The sequence below is a fragment of the Vicia villosa genome, unplaced genomic scaffold (assembly GCF_029867415.1).
Source record: "Vicia villosa cultivar HV-30 ecotype Madison, WI unplaced genomic scaffold, Vvil1.0 ctg.000742F_1_1, whole genome shotgun sequence".
Lineage (NCBI taxonomy): Eukaryota > Viridiplantae > Streptophyta > Magnoliopsida > Fabales > Fabaceae > Vicia > Vicia villosa.
This window is the reverse complement of record NW_026705331.1, coordinates 464,177-482,056: the sequence shown is the minus strand read 5'-3', so window position 1 is coordinate 482,056 and position 17,880 is coordinate 464,177. Positions and strand designations below refer to the sequence as shown.

Here is a 17,880-nt window from a genome sequence, read left to right as displayed (position 1 = left end):
CATTAGAATTTCCTCATTATATTTTAAATTTTACAAAATTTGATTTGATATCAATTTGTTTCCTCCCATTATTTTACTGTTTTTTTTTGCTTGTGTCTTGATACAGAATTTTGTGCACTGCTAGCATGATACGATGTCTATTTTTAAGCTCAGAAAATCAGTTGACAACAAATTTTTAACTCAGAAAATCACAAGCTAAGTGATTTGCTCTGTTTATGAATTTTAGTTGTTAGCATAAACACCTTCGTTTTCTAAAATTGATTCAAGTCGATTCTTGAACTTGCAGCTACCACGGCATTTTGTTATTGATTTTGGGTTTATTGATCTACACGGTCTATTTTTACTAAATATAGCTTAAGGAGTAAAAGAACATGCTCATATCAATATTTGTCTTGATGCAACCAATTTTAAACTGATATATCACAGCCAAAATTTTCTCTTTTAAAAGCTCATCTCCAGTAAAAAGCTCAAAAGGATCTAAGTCCTACTATTACATTTTTACTCTATTTTAGTAAGTGCCAAAAAATAAGAAAAAGAATGGCAATGCCATGGTGCACTAATGATCTTCCATGCTAATATATTATTCACTCAGTTCTATAATATTATATCTTGTATATCAAACTTTAATATGGTGACGCAACAAAAACCAAACCTCATCATATCTGATGGCATCAGCCACATGCTATGTTTATGCTAAAAACCAATTTGCCGTGAAACTTTTTTTGAGTTGCACTTCAATTTTGAGACTCCATGAGTTTGTGGAGTTGCATTTAGTGTCAAGGTACTTTTGCATATAAGCTACTTTTATAAGTGATTTGTTTAGTTTTTTATTTAGTGATTCAGTTTTTTCATGATTAGAAATTTCCATTCTTTACATCTTTCTTTGGATATACTAAGACAGCCTTTGTTAACACTTCTCCTTCATAGAAATTTTTGAAAAAATTAACGAAATCTTCTTTAAGGAAAACCCAACATTTTTTATAAAGAGAAAAGAAAATCCGTCCGGATCCGTACTCCTAGAACCACCACACCCCAAAATCGCCTCCTTTATCTCTTCTTCTAGAAAGGATCTTTCAAGAGCCAACAAATCCTCTTCTCTAATTTTTTTAAAATAGAGGATTTTTAAATTATAATTTTTTGAAATTCAAACTAAGTTTCAAAATTCGATTTTTGCAAACACACGGGTATTGATATGGAATGCACACATGATACTGATATTAAGCTATTGATTTAAATATTGAATAATTACGGGAACAAGTTTACTATTGATTTAAATATTTTTATTAATAATATCGAAACAAAAATTTTATGCATAGGAATAATTAAGCTGTTGATTCAAATATTCTTATATAAGGAAAAAAATTATAAAAACCGATTTATTATCTCCTTTAAAAATAATAAACTATTTTAGTTAGTAATAATTAATAATTTCTTTTAATAAGCAATTTGTACCCAGTGAAATTTGATAAAATAATTTTATTTACAAAAGAGAAAACTATTTTACAACACATCAATACATGTGCAAACGCACGGGTAACACATCAGTACACAAATAAATGCACAGGTAACCATACCAAAATTCGTGCGAACGCACGAGTTATTACATTTTTTCTACAATTATAGAAAACAAAAGTAAAATATTGTATTAATCCAAATACAAAAAAGTATTATTTTCTAATTATTTATTTCATTTTTTATTTATTATTGATTTATATATTTTATAGATAATTCCAAAATAAAATTATTTATATATAAGAAAATTATACGATTGATTCAAATATTTTTATATATGAAATAATATATTTGATTTGTAAATTGATTTTAATCAATTAATATTAACGGGAACATGAAGTTTGTGATCAAAATATTTGATTCAAATTATTGTTTTAATCAATTAATCATCTAAAACAATATAAACTTAATTTTCTTAATTATTTTTTATTTTTAATATTTAATTTTTTTAATATTAATATTTTTATAACTTTTCCCATTTTAACCCCAATTTAATTTTTTACTAATTCCTTTTATTTTCCTCAATCCAAATGCGCAAAAACGACCGGTACCCGTGCGAACGCACGGGTATCACACTAGTAAACTTTAAATTATCATATCAATAAGTCTTTAGTAATTTTTTTAATTATTATTTTAAAAATGTTTTATCTACTTTAATTATTTAACGCATATTTTTTAGTTTGGTAAAACATTTTTATTTTATATTATTAAAATTATTAAAATGAAATGCTTAAGAACTTTAGAGTATCCTATTATTTAATTTTTTAGATCCGTTTTTTAATTATTATTTTTATACAACTTTATCTACTTCAATTTTTTAACATATATTTTTAGATTTCAAAGATTTTTTTTTAATAATTATTATCAACATGATTTTGGAAACTTTAAAAATAATTGTACTTTAATATCTTATGACTAAAGTAGTAAAAAAATTGAAAAATATTTTGTAATATTAGTCACAATTTTAATGATCATTAAAATGAAATTTATTTTAAATTTTTATTTTATATATTTCTATTATTGTAGTGTATTAGTTACAATTTGCAAATTATTATTTAATCTTAATTTCAAATTTCAAAAAGCGTTTTTACTTTTTTGTAAAAAATAGAATAAATACTCTTTAGAATGAAAATCTTATACCGTAACTACAAATATTTTCAAAATATCCTTATAAAATTGTTCTTAAAAAGTCATTATTTTATTATTTTACCCAATCATTTGATTAAAAATTATTTATTTATTATAATTAAATTATAATATTAGATTGGATAAATATAATGATTTAATGTGAAGAATAAAAAAAATGATAAAAATTCAAAATTAAATAGGTTTCAAATATGATACCACATTGGATTAAGATTTCTAATAATATGATGTCACATTGGATTTAGGGTTAGGGTTGTGTCCAAGGTTGTTATCATCACAACCTTGGATTTATATTAAGTAGATTTTAAAAATATTTTATATACTTTAATTATTTAACGCATATTTTTTAGTTTGGTAAAAACATTTTTATTTTATATTATTAAATTATTAAAATGAAATGCTTAAGAACTTGAGACTATCCTATTATTTAATTTTTAGAACCATTTTTTATTTATTATTTTTATAAAACTTTATCTACTTCAATTTTTTAACATATATTTTTAGATTTGAAAGATTTTTTTAATAATTATTATCAACATGATTTTGGAAACTTTAAAAATAATTGTAATTTAATATCTTATGACTAAAGTAGTAAAAAAATTGAAAAATATTTTATAATATTAGTTAGAATTTTAATGATCATTAAAATGAAATTTATTTTAAATTTTTATTTTATATATTTTTATTATTGTAGTGTATTAGTTACAATTTGCAAATATTTAATCTTAATTTCAGATTTCAAAGAGCTTTTTTTTTTTTTTAAATATAATAAATACTCTTAAGAATGAAAAACTTACACCGTAACTACAAATATTTTCAAAAATTGTTCTTAAAAAAATTATTATTTAGTATTTTACCTAATCATTTGATTAAAAATTATTTATTTATTATAATAAAATAAGGGTATTAGATTGGATAAATATAATGATTTTATGTGAAGAATAAAAAAAAATGATAAAAATTCAAAATTTAATAGGTTTCTAATATGATGCCACATTGGATTAGAGTTTCTAATATGATGCCACATTGAATTTAGGGTTAGGATTGTGTCCAGAGTTGTTAATCCCGGATAGCGGAGCGGAGCGGCCGACCTCCGAGAATGGGAATAGTGGGAATAGCGGTATCCCAGATAGCGGGATAAATTTTTGTATATTAGTAACTATATAATAATTTATGAAACATATGTCATGTAATACTATAAATAATATAATAAATTTTAAAATATATATATAATTAATAAAATAATAATAGATTAAACTGATATATGTTATTATTATTTTTTTATTATTAATGATATTATTTAATTAGAAGTAGTTGTTTTGACTTGGGAACAGGATTCAGTAACTTTGATTTGGTTATTTATAACTTTGTAACTTTAGTCATTTTTTAGCCTATTTTTATGAAATTAAAAATTTAAGAAAAAGAAAAATAAAGATGAGAGAGAGTTATAGGTGAGAAAAAGAGGGAAAGTCACGTGATTTAGCCTTGCGACCCGTGCCTATTAAAGTTCCCTTTTACATCTGTAAATAGCTGTTGGTGGTACAATATTCCATATATTATTTATTTTTATTACTTTTCAACATTTTTTTTTGGGAAAGTGTGTATCCCTTCTTCGTCTTCTTTCTTTGGCTACCGCTTCCTTTACTTCTTCATCTTGTTTCTTCTGTATTTCTTCTCCTCTTCTTATCAAAGTACAAAAAAAAAGTCTAAAAAAACACAGAAAACGGGATAAACCGCTCCGCCCGGGAACGATCCGCGATCCGCTATCCGGTTTCCCGGCTGTAGCGCCCGCTACAGCATTTCCGCCACCGCACCCTGTATCCCGCACGGGGGGGGGGGGGAGCCGCTCCACTACGGAGCGCCGGGATAGCGGCCGGAGCGGCCGGGAATGACATCTTTGATTGTGTCTAAGGTTGTTATCATCACAACCTTGCATTTATATTAAGTAGATTAAGATTTTTGATAAACTTTTGAATGAAAAATGAAAAAACCTTTACAATGTAGTTTTCGGGCTAAGTTATAGAACACCATAAATCAACTTCCTCCTTACACAACTAACTGCACATGGTTTGTAATTGTTTTGAACCAACTATTAGAAACTTCTTGTACAACTCTTCTTGAATACGTTGTAAGACATGTCTTTTTAAAAAAACTTTTATATATTTTTTTTGAGGAGATGTTGTAATACGGTGAACTGACTTTTTATCGATCGAAATGTCGCGGTTAAGCAAGAGTCGCCACCGACTTTTATTTTATCCAAACAAATTCGGAAAGGCAAAAAGAAACAGAAAAAAACCTTTTTAAAGAAATCTAAGTTCGGGGGGTAATTTATGCAAAGGGAAGGTGTAAGGCACCCTTTGCATCCATGGTTTTCCTTGGGCTCTTAATTGCTTTGCTTGCTCGTTTGTCTTTAGAAAAAAGTAGATGAAAGAAAAAAGTGGACTTTAGCTCATAAATTGAAGGATAGAAAAACACTTAGAAAGGGGGGGTTTGAATAAGTGTAGCTTTAAAAACTTGACCGATAAAAATAAATTGCACAGTTATTTTTATCCTGGTTCGTTGTTAACCAAACTACTCCAGTCCACCCCCGCAGAGATGATTTACCTCAACTGAGGATTTAATCCACTAATCGCACGGATTACAATGGTTCTCCACTTAGTCAGCAACTAAGTCTTCCAGAGTCTTCTGATCACACACTGATCACTCCAGGAACAACTGCTTAGATACCCTCTAAGACTTTCTAGAGTATTCTGATCCACACGATCACTCTAGTTACAACCTGCTTAGATAACCTCTAAGACTTCCTAGAGTATTCTGATCCACACGATCACTCTAGTTCCTTACAACTTAATGTAATCAATTCTAAGAGTATTACAATTGCTTCTTAAAAGCTATAATCACAAACTGTGATATTTCTCTTAACGTTTAAGCTTAATCTCACTAATATATTACAACAGCAATGTAGTGAGCTTTGATGAAGATGAAGATTCTGAGCTTTGAATAGAACAGAGTTTCAGCAAGTTAATATGAGTTGTTTTGTTCAGAATCGTTAACCTTGCTTCTCATCAGAACTTCATATTTATAGGCGTTGGAGAAGATGACCGTTGAGTGCATTTAATGCTTTGCGTGTTCCGTACAGCATCGCATTTAATGTTATACGCTTTTGTCAACTACCTCGAGCCTTGTTCACGCTGTGTCTACTGACGTTGCCTTTAATAGCTTTTAACGTTCCTTTTGTCAGTCAGCGTAGCTTGCCACTTGTACTTCCTTCTGATCTGATGTTTGTGAATACAACGTTTGAATATCATCAGAGTCAAACAGCTTGGTGCAAAGCATCTTCTGATCTTCTGATCTTGAAGTGCTTCTGTGCGTGATACCATCAGAACTTCAGTGCTTCTGATCTCATGTTCTTCTGATGCTTCCATAGACCCATGTTCTGATTCTGCTTCGACCATCTTCTGATGTCTTGCCAGACCATGTTCTGATGTTGCATGCTGAACCCTTGAGACAAAGCTTCTGAGCGCTGAATTATGCATACTCTTTATATATTTCCTGAAAAGGAAATTGCATTGGATTAGAGTACCATATTATCTTAAGCAAAATTCATATTATTGTTATCATCAAAACTAAGATAATTGATCAGAACAAATCTTGTTCTAACAATCTCCCCCTTTTTGATGATGACAAAAACATATATAAATGATATGAATTTGCGATCAGAAAGAGCAGACGGCAAAAGACAAATTACACAGCTATAGCATAAGCATGTGAATATGTCTCCCCCTGAGATTAACAATCTCCCCCTGAGATAAATAATCTCCCTCTGAAATAAATACTCGAAGAACTTTAATAAAAGACTTCCCTGATTATTTCAGTAGAGACGATCACATAAGCTTCTGTCTTCAGAGAATTCATAGCTTCTGACTTCTGCTTCCATTGGACAGCTTCAGAACTAGAATTTCTTTAGATCCTTAGAACACTCACAGCTTCTGATTCCTGCTTCCGTTTAGGAAAGCTTCAGAACTTGAATTTCTTTGATCATCAGAACATTCACAACTTCTGATTCCTGCTTCCATCTAGGACAGCTTCAGAACTTGAATTTCTTTGATCTTCAGAGCATTCACAGCTTCTGATTTCTGCTTCCATTTAGGACAGCTTCAGAGCTTGAGTTTTCTGGATCTTTAGAACATTCACAGCTTCTGATTTCTGCTTCCATCGGATAGCTTCAGAGCTTTGAATTTCTACCAACATCACTTCATGCTAGATTTGTATCAGAACATTATTGAATGTACCAGAGCATCATCAGAGCATCTCTACATCCTGAAATGTTACAGAACAAAAACTAAACGACAAAAGTCAGCATGAACGAGTCAGAACATAAAATGTATATTAGAACACATGATATGTATCAGAGCCATATAGGCTAAAATAATGTATCAGAGCAAATAGAATTTTGTCAGAGCAAATAGACAAATATGGATCAAATTCTATTATCAGTGCTTCTGATTCATTCTTCTTTCTTGCTTCTGATTTCTGAAGCTTGACAGCACTCAGCTTGCTTCAGTTTCCATGAGCTTATTCTTTTTACAGAATAACACTTCTTATGGTTTTGCTTCTTGTGTTTGCTTTGAAGATTCTCTTCACTTCTTTATACCTGCAAAACACTTAAACCATATAGAACTTGCAGTTCTTGTTAGTAAATGTGTGGGAGCTTTACCCAGCAACTGATAGATTAATCAAATCATTTATCATTTATCTTCTCCCCCTTTTTGTCATAACATCAAAAAAGAATAATTCAAAAAAAATTCAGATGAATAAAACGACAAATAAAATCACTGGAATGTAAAAACAAAGAAACTTTTCATTGATAATCAAAAGATATTACAAAAGGTTCTTATGTTTAACAAGATGAGAAACATTCCTAGCAAATACATAAAAAGTCATCCCAAGAGGAAATGACTACAAAAATTAAAAACAAAACCCTAGCAAGACACATTCTGTGTCAACCCATCAAGAATCCCTGTGGTCTTCTTGTCTTTCCAGACTAGAACCTCCACTGTAGGAGAGATCCAAGAGACCAAAGAGGAAGAGAGGGACAGTTCACAGACAGAGAACTGCTGTTGCAAACGGGGCTTTCTCTTAACATAGAAGTTAAGAATATCATTCTTAACCTCTTCCCATAACTCAAGAAAGTCTTCTGTCTTTGGATGTAAGTTGATAACAACATCAAAGAAGAGGTCTGACTTGAGAGGTATTAGGAGAGCCATCCCGAGATATGCAGAGATCTGCCGCCTTTGAGTCATAGATCTTCAACAGGCTTAGAGCATGATTAAGAGATCCAGACAAAGGATTCAAGATGAACGCTAGGTTTGAACTAGGATTTTTTTTAAAGAAGGAAAAACTTTGTTTGAGCAAGAGAAAAAAAAACAGGAGAGAGAGAGAGAGAAAACTTGATGAGTAATGCAAAGAGATAGAGAAAGAAAACAGAGACAGAGTGTAATAGAGAAAATATAAGAGGGAAGGAGAAGCGTTTGAAGAGTATTTAAAAGAAAATAAAATGAAACAAATGATGGATAGCATTTAATGTTACGTGACATGAGGAGAGATAATAAAGAAAAATGAGGTGACTAGCACAGTTACCTATGGTCGGCGTCCCTTCAACTGCACGCGCGCTTATCCATGAACAGTAAAGACAGGTTTACCATCCGAGATAAAACGTTACAGCTGTTTTGCTTTAAAAGAGGTTCTGAATCAACTTAGACAATGAAACGTTAGTAATAACCGAATCATAATTTCTAAAAGATTTCAATCAGAACTTCTGATTAAAAAATAATCCACTTTCATTTCAGAAGATACTCATACATAAGAACTTCTCATCTTCTCATTCTGGGCATAAATCCATACTGATGTTCTTCAGAATGAACTTAAACCTATCTTCAGCCAGGGGTTTTGTAAAGATATCAGCCCATTGATGGTCTGTATCCACAAAGTTTAAAGATATAACACCCTTCTGAACATAGTCCCTTATGAAATGATGTTTAATCTCAATATGTTTAGCTTTTGAATGAAGAATAGGATTCTTAGATAAACATATAGCAGAAGTATTATCACAGAATATAGGAATGTTACTCTCATATATCTGATAATCTTCTAGCTGACTCTTCATCCAGAGCATCTGTGTACTGCAACCAGCAGCAGCGACATATTCTGCTTCTGTTGTTGAGAGAGCAATAGTTGCTTGCTTCTTGCTATACCAGGAGATCAAATGACTTCCAAGAAATTGGCAACTTCCTGAAGTACTCTTTCTTTCAATTCTGTCTCCAGCATAGTCAGCATCGCAGAATCCTACTAAGTTGTATTCTTTAGATTTTCTGTAAACTAAGCCAACATTAGTAGTACCTTTCAGATACCTTAGAATTCTCTTAACAGCAGTTAAATGAGATTCTCTAGGATCTGATTGGAATCTAGCGCACAAACAAACACTGAACAGAATGTCAGGTCTAGAAGCAGTCAAATATAGAAGAGATCCAATCATACCTCTGTATAACTTTTGATCTACCTTCTTACTTACCTCATCCTTACCTAGGATGCATGTTGGATGCATAGGAGTTTTGGCTTCTTTGCAGTCTAGAAGATTAAACTTCTTCAGAAGTTCCTTCACATACTTGGTTTGGTGAACATACGTTCCTTCTGATGTTTGATTTATTTGTATTCCAAGGAAATACTTGAGTTCTCCCATCATGCTCATTTCAAACTCAGCCTGCATAGACTCAGCAAACTCCTTTCCAAGAGTAGCATTAGATGTTCCAAAAATAATATCATCTACATATATTTGACAAATTAAAATATCCCTTTTAAAGGTTTTACAAAAGAGAGTAGTGTCCACTTTTCCTCTAGTGAAACCATTATCCAGAAGAAAAGAACTTAAGCGTTCATACCAAGCTCTGGGAGCTAGTTTCAATCCATACAACGATTTCTTTAGTTTAAAAACATGATTAGGAGACATGGAGTCTTCAAAACCAGGAGGTTGATGGACATAAACTTCTTCATCTATATAACCATTTAAGAAGGCACTCTTAACATCCATCTGATAGAGAGTAATGTTATGTTGAGTGGCAAATGAAATTAATAGACGAATAGATTCTAACCTGGCCACTGGTGCAAAGGTTTCTGTATAGTCAATCCCTTCTTGCTGACTATAACCCTGAGCCACCAGTCTGGATTTGTTCCTTACCACTTCACCTTTCTCACTGAGCTTGTTTCTGAAGACCCATTTTGTACCGATTATATTGAACCCATCTGGTCTAGGAACAAGATCCCAAACATCATTCCTTGTAAACTGATTCAGTTCTTCTTGCATAGCAATTATCCAGTCTGGATCTTCTAGAGCATGATCAACAGAAGTTGGCTCGATCAAAGATACAAGACCTAATTGACAGTCTGCATTGTTCTTAAGGAATGCTCTTGTTCTGATTGGATCATCCTTCTTTCCAAGAATGACATCTTCTGAATGACCAGAAATGAGTCTGGATGATCTTCTGACAGATGGTTCTTCAGAAATGCTTAGATTCTCCAGAGAAGCTGATACTTGATCTTCAGATTCTTTGCTTCTGAGAAGCTCTGCTTCTGATGCGTTGCTTCTTGGCTCAACAACTTCTGATATATCAATATCACAATCTGCAAAATTATCAAACTGCTTTGGTTTTTCAGAACCAAGCTTATCATCAAACCTGATATTGATTGATTCTTCTACAATCAATGTTTCAGTATTGTATACTCTATAGCCTTTTGAGCGTTCAGAATATCCAAGAAGGAAACATTTTTGTGCTTTGGAATCAAACTTACCAAGATGATCTTTAGTGTTCAGAATAAAGCATACACATCCAAAAGGATGGAAATATGAAATGTTGGGCTTTATATTCTTCCACAATTCATAAGGAGTCTTATTTAGAATAGGTCTGATAGAGATTCTATTCTGAATATAGCATGCAGTGTTTATTGCTTCTGCCCAGAAATGCTTAGCCATATTGGTTTCATTGATCATGGTTCTGGCCATTTCTTGCAGAGTCCTATTCTTTCGTTCTACAACTCCATTTTGCTGTGGAGTTCTAGGACAAGAGAAATCATGGGCAATACCATTTTCTTTGAAGAACTCTTCAAAGGATCTGTTCTCAAATTCACCACCATGATCACTTCTGACCTTTATGATTTTACACTCTTTTTCAGATTGAATCTGAATGCAGAAATCAAAGAACACTGAATGAGACTCATCCTTGTGTTTCAAGAATTTTACCCACGTCCAGCGGCTATAATCATCTACGATGACTAATCCATATTTCTTCCCTCTGACAGATGCTGTTTTGACTGGGCCAAACAGATCAATGTGCAAGAGTTCTAATGGCCTTGAGGTAGAAACAACATTCTTGGACTTGAATGCAGGTTTGGAGAACTTGCCCTTCTGACATGCTTCACAAAGAGCATCTGATTTGAATTTCAGATTAGGGAGTCCTCTGACAAGATCCAGTTTGTTAATCTGAGAAATCTTTCTCAAACTAGCATGACCTAATCTTCTGTGCCAGACCCACTGCTCTTCAGAAACAGACATAAGACAAGTCACCTTCTGACTCATAAGATCTTGCAGATCTGTCTTATAAATGTTATTCTTCCTCTTGCCTGTAAATAGGATTGAGCCATCCTTCTGATTTACAGCCTTGCAAGACTTTTGATTAAAGATTATATCATAACCATTGTCACTCAATTGACTGATAGATAAGAGGTTATGTGTTAATCCTTCTACAAGAAGTACATTAGAAATGGAAGGAGAGTTACCAGACTTTATAGTTCCAGAGCCAATTATCTTGCCCTTCTGATCTCCTCCAAACTTGACTTCTCCTCCAGACTTAAGCACCAGGTCTTGGAACATAGACCTTCTTCCTGTCATGTGTCGTGAGCATCCAGAGTCCAGGTACCACGACATGTTGTGCTTTGTCCTTTTTGCAGCCAAGGATATCTGCAATAGGAATAATCTTATCCTTAGGTACCCACATTTTCTTGGGTCCTTTCTTGTTAGATTTTCTCAAGTTCTGATTGAACTTGGGTTTAACATTGTAAGCAATAGGAGGAACAACATGATAATTCTTAATGTGAGTTTCATGATATTTCCTAGGTTGTGTCACATGCTTCTTAGTGTGTGTAATGTGAAAACTTTGAGCATGTGAAGTGTGCCTAATATCATGGGAGTGGCCATACTTGAACTGATCATACAATGGCTTGTATGTGAATTTCATTTCATCAACAGGTTCAAGTTTGTATGGGGTTTCACCCTCAAAACCAATGCCGACTCTTTTGTTTCCAGACACAGCATATATCATAGAAGCTAGCTGACTTCTGCCAATACTTCTAGATAAGAACTTCCTGAAACTTAAATCATATTCTTTCAGAATATGGTTTAGACTAGGAGTGGATTTTTCTGAATCAGAAGGAGATCCAACATTATTGGATAATTTTAAAAGTTTTTCTTTTAATTCAGAATTCTCTAACTCAAGCTTCTTTGTTTCAAATTCAAATAGCTTTTTCAGCTTTTTGTATTTGAGACTAATCTGAGACTTGAATTCCAGAAGTTCTGTTAGACCGGAAACTAACTCATCTCTAGTAAGTTCAGAAAATACCTCTTCAGAATCTGATTCTGATGTAGATTCTGATCCGTCATCTTCTGTCGCCATCAGCGCACAGTTAGCCTGCTCATCTTCAGAGTCTGAATCATCTTCTGACTCATCCCAGGTTGCCATAAGACCTTTCTTCTTATGAAACTTCTTCTTGGGATTTTCCTTCTGAAGTTTTGGACATTCATTCTTGAAGTGTCCAGGCTCATTGAATTCATAGCACATGACCTTCTTCTTGTCAAATCTTCTGTCATCAGAAGATTCTCCACGTTCAAATTTCTTTGAACTTCTGACGCCTCTGAACTTCCTTTGCTTGTTCTTCCAGAGTTGATTTAGCCTTCTGGAGATCAAGGACAGTTCATCTTCTTCTTCAGATTCTGATTCTTCAGGATCTTCTTCTCTAGCCTGAAAAGCGTTAGTGCATTTCTTGATATTGGATTTTAATGCAATAGACTTACCTTTCTTTTGAGGCTCGTTTGCATCCAGTTCAATTTCATGACTCCTCAGGGCACTGATCAGCTCTTCCAAAGAGACTTCATTTAGATTCTTCGCAATCTTAAATGCGGTCACCATAGGACCCCATCTTCTGGGTAAGCTTCTGATGATCTTCTTTACGTGATCAGCCTTGGTGTATCCCTTGTCAAGAACTCTCAATCCAGCAGTAAGAGTTTGAAATCTTGAAAACATCTTTTCAATGTCTTCATCATCCTCCATCTTGAAGGCTTCATACTTCTGGATTAAAGCGAGAGCTTTAGTCTCCTTGACTTGAGCATTTCCTTCATGAGTCATTTTGAAGGACTCATATATATCATAGGCCGTTTCCCTGTTAGATATCTTCTCATACTCAGCATGAGAGATAGCATTCAGCAAAACAGTTCTGCATTTATGATGATTCCTGAAAAGCTTCTTCTGATCATCACTCATTTCTTGCCTTGTCAGCTTTACGCCACTGGCATTTACCGGATGTTTGTAACCATCCATCAGAAGATCCCATAGATCACCATCTAGACCAAGAAAGTAACTTTCCAGTTTATCTTTCCAGTATTCAAAGTTTTCACCATCAAATACCGGCGGTCTAGTATAACCATTGTTACCGTTGTGTTGCTCAGCAGAGCCAGATGTAGATGTAGACTTTGCAGTTTCATCAGCCATCTTTTACTGAAGCGTTTTTCTCTTCCTGAATCTTTTCTAAACACGGTTAAGTGCTTGCACCTTAGAACCGGCGCTCTGATGCCAATTGAAGGATAGAAAAACACTTAGAAAGGGGGGGTTTGAATAAGTGTAGCTTTAAAAACTTGACCGATAAAAATAAATTGCACAGTTATTTTTATCCTGGTTCGTTGTTAACTAAACTACTCCAGTCCACCCCCGCAGAGATGATTTACCTCAACTGAGGATTTAATCCACTAATCGCACGGATTACAATGGTTCTCCACTTAGTCAGCAACTAAGTCTTCCAGAGTCTTCTGATCACACACTGATCACTCCAGGAACAACTGCTTAGATACCCTCTAAGACTTTCTAGAGTATTCTGATCCACACGATCACTCTAGTTACAACCTACTTAGATAACCTCTAAGACTTCCTAGAGTATTCTGATCCACACGATCACTCTAGTTCCTTACAACTTAATGTAATCAATTCTAAGAGTATTACAATTGCTTCTTAAAAGCTATAATCACAAACTGTGATATTTCTCTTAACGTTTAAGCTTAATCTCACTAATATATTACAACAGCAATGTAGTGAGCTTTGATGAAGATGAAGATTCTGAGCTTTGAATAGAACAGAGTTTCAGCAAGTTAATATGAGTTGTTTTGTTCAGAATCGTTAACCTTGCTTCTCATCAGAACTTCATATTTATAGGCGTTGGAGAAAATGACCGTTGAGTGCATTTAATGCTTTGCGTGTTCCGTACAGCATCGCATTTAATGTTATACGCTTTTGTCAACTACCTCGAGCCTTGTTCACGCTGTGTCTACTGACGTTGCCTTTAATAGCTTTTAATGTTCCTTTTGTCAGTCAGCGTAGCTTGCCACTTGTACTTCCTTCTGATCTGATGTTTGTGAATACAACGTTTGAATATCATCAGAGTCAAACAGCTTGGTGCAAAGCATCTTCTGATCTTCTGACCTTGAAGTGCTTCTGTGCGTGATACCATCAGAACTTCAGTGCTTCTGATCTCATGTTCTTCTGATGCTTCCATAGACCCATGTTCTGATTCTGCTTCGACCATCTTCTGATGTCTTGCCAGACCATGTTCTGATGTTGCATGCTGAACCCTTGAGACAAAGCTTCTGAGCACTGAATTATGCATACTCTTTATATATTTCCTGAAAAGGAAATTGCATTGGATTAGAGTACCATATTATCTTAAGCAAAATTCATATTATTGTTATCATCAAAACTAAGATAATTGATCAGAACAAATCTTGTTCTAACATAAATGAGCGTAGCCAGTTTTTGAAGAATTGTGTGAAAGAATATGAAAATTGAGCATTGCAAGGCAATTAGGGGCAATTATCTTAAACTCAGATGATAGGTCTCTTTTTAGCCTTTCAGAATGAAAGGGTCAATCCTTGCCATAAGATGGCAGGAAGCCTTTCGTTTGGAGGTAGAAGGGTCATCGAAATATCCTTTGCCATAAGACTGTCCCTTGCCATAGGAGGGCAGGTAGTCTAAGGCAAGGATCAGAATAAGCCTTATTCGTAGGCAGCCAGAAGATACCTCAGCCCTTTTCCGTAGGCAACTTCCGAGGGTCGAGGTCATATTTGTGTATCAAAGGCAGCATCATTTAGGGTCATATGACCTTTAATATTCGAGGCAGCACGGCTGAGGTATCTTCAAATTCGAGGGACATGGCTTATTCTGCAAAAACACAAAGGCAACAGGCAACAGGCAACAAGGCAACAGAGAGGTTACCCTAACAGTGTGCGTGGGTGCATCAAACACGTGATTAATTCGATTAAATTATCTTGTAAATTAGTGATCTATGTTCAGTTCATGGTTTCACTCCCTAAATTACTAACCACGCAGATAATATAAAGCAACAATAATAGCAATATGGGAGAGGGGACAATGAAACCAGCGGATCCCCAAATAGGGTTTGACACAAGTAATAATAAAAGACAGAAAATATCAAGGTTAGGGTTTAGGGTTACCGACTATGCGAAGCTTTGGCGTTTAGCAAACCCTGAAAAATTGGAAAAGGTAAATAAACAGGAAGGCGTGAGTGCATTATCGATATCGATTCTTTGACGTTAACTCTAATTTAATAAATAAATAAACAAAAGAAAATTAAAAAGATAAATATGAAAAGGACTTAGCTTTTTGATTTGATCTGATATGGTTCATAGTCGGGGGAAGCCTCAAGGTTAACCCTGAAAGAGGCAAGGCAAAGGCAGATAAAAATAGATGAGTGTATACACAGTTCAGATAGATTTTAAAGGGTAAACCCTAAAAATAAAAGGGAAACAAAATAAACCTAAAAATTAAATTGAATACTTAGCTTCGATTGGAAGGTTGATGGACAAAGGTTCGCCTCGAGCTTTAAGCATTGAACCTGATCATCAGAGAATTGGCAAAAGTATAAGTGTAGGAGGAATTCTATTGACGAAGGCACTAAACCCTAATTAAATAGAAAATTAGGCAAACAAATATTTAGATAAAAGAAATTAAGACTTAGCTTCGTAGAGTGCAAGACACATGATCGGGAGATATCTGATAATGACCCTGAAAAGGAAAATACACAAATGTTTTTCAGTGTACGCCCGATCTTCGTAAACCTTAATTAGGGTACAAGTTAACCATAATTAATAGAATAAAAATAAATTAATTGTTGATTTTCAACCCAATTAATTAAATCGGTGGAAATCGAGTTTCGGTTAAATTGCCTAATTCTAATGTATATTTTAATCCATTGGTAAAATAATTATAACTAATTAAACCAATAAAATAACTTACTTTGAAACAAATTAAAACAAATTATTTAGTAAAAAAAATATAATAACTATTTTTATAATGTTTTTAGAAAAGAGAGAAGCATTAATCAAGAATTGTATTTTCCTTTTGAAAGAGTTTTTAGCAAGTGACATAGATATAATAAAGAAACAAGTTATGTAATAAAAGAAAAAAGGAAAATAAAAATTAAAATAAAAGAGAGACTCAGCTGTATCTGGTGTGATGGAGTCCTTGGGGATCCATGGTGTGTTGCATCTTCATAGTCGTCAGATCTGGAGTTGGTGTTGATCCAATGGTGGATACGTGAGGAGTACCACGCGCTCTGATTGGTGAGGAGTGCTGGATCTTTGAGTCATGCTTTTGATGAAAAATAATAGCAGGGAGCGTGGAAGCTGGGGATCGAACCCCTCCCCTCAGTGTCACTAGCGCCTCCCACTTACCATCGAGCCTTATGTCTTTCGCTGCTTAACATGCACTTCACAAATAATATATATGAAAATAAAACGCTAAAATTTGAAACAAGAAGAACTCGCGCCCAGCCAAGGACCCGTCTTCTTCAACCTTTGTTTTTCTGCAAAAACGCAACACAACTTATGGCCACGGTTTTTTGCGTGGCTCTATGTCACGATGTTCAAAACCTGCAAATCGAAACCAATAAATACTATACCAAAGCCCAGATCGAACCTATACGTCCTTACGAATGCAATGGAACCCTTGATTTGGTCGGAAATCGAGTACAATCCAGTTTCCCCAAACTCAGAACTTGTAACCCTAACTATGGCACAATCTATAATTCGCGATTAAACACAAATTAAATGATACAAATAGATTCTAAACATCATCACAATCAAGAATATGTATTCAAACATGATTTATAACAAGTGTATGAGCATGATTGAATTCCAAATTTCTGTGCAAACCGTGAATGGTAGTGATGGTGATTCTGAGCGCCTTAGGCCTGTGAATTGATTGGGATGGCTTCCTGAACCTCTGAGGAATGTTTTTTGATCCTTCCAAAGTTCCTAAATCTTCTTGCAATTGCCAAACCGATTTGGGGTTTATTAGAGAAATTTTGAAGATTTTTCACGAGTCCTCCTTTGCTGCAAATCCTTATCCCCCCCTTTCTGTATTTCCACGACTCATATATATAGAGAGCATGATTTAGGTTAAAATTAAAATGGAAAGGAGCAATTTAACCCATTAAAATAATAAAAACCTAAAAATCAAATATTATTTAATATTAAGGTTTAATATTATTTTAAATGGTTATCATGACTTTTCCTAAAATACAAATTCTACTTAAAATGAGAATGAAAACTACATCTTTTTAAAACTTTTTATTTTATGATGATTTATTTTTAATATTTTTGTGAATAGAAATGAAAAAGGTAAAAAAAATATATTTTAAAAATACATAATTAATAAAATACAAAAACTAATTAAAAAAATAATAAGAAATACAATTTTGTGATTTTTTTTTAAAATAATTTAAAACACAAATAAAAGGAAAATGTCAGACGTGACATTTGAACTCGGGACCTTGCACTTGCAAACCTTACTTCCTTACCGATCGGACTATGTCAATTATTTAGAAAATAAA

The 17,880-nt window shown here is 33.6% G+C and overlaps 1 protein-coding gene across 1 annotated transcript; it reads right to left on the bottom strand.

Moving 5' to 3' along the window:
• Nucleotides 1-11,493: 11,493 nt before the first annotated feature.
• LOC131630820 (uncharacterized) lies at nt 11,494-17,418 on the bottom strand. Its single transcript, XM_058901565.1, has 2 exons — nt 15,482-17,418; nt 11,494-14,653 (listed from the first exon to the last, which is right to left on the bottom strand). The coding sequence occupies exon 2, from the start codon at nt 13,470-13,472 to the stop codon at nt 11,559-11,561; it is 1,914 nt and encodes a 637-aa protein (XP_058757548.1). The 5' UTR covers nt 13,473-14,653; nt 15,482-17,418; the 3' UTR covers nt 11,494-11,558.
• Between the last annotated feature and the right edge of the window lie 462 nt (nt 17,419-17,880).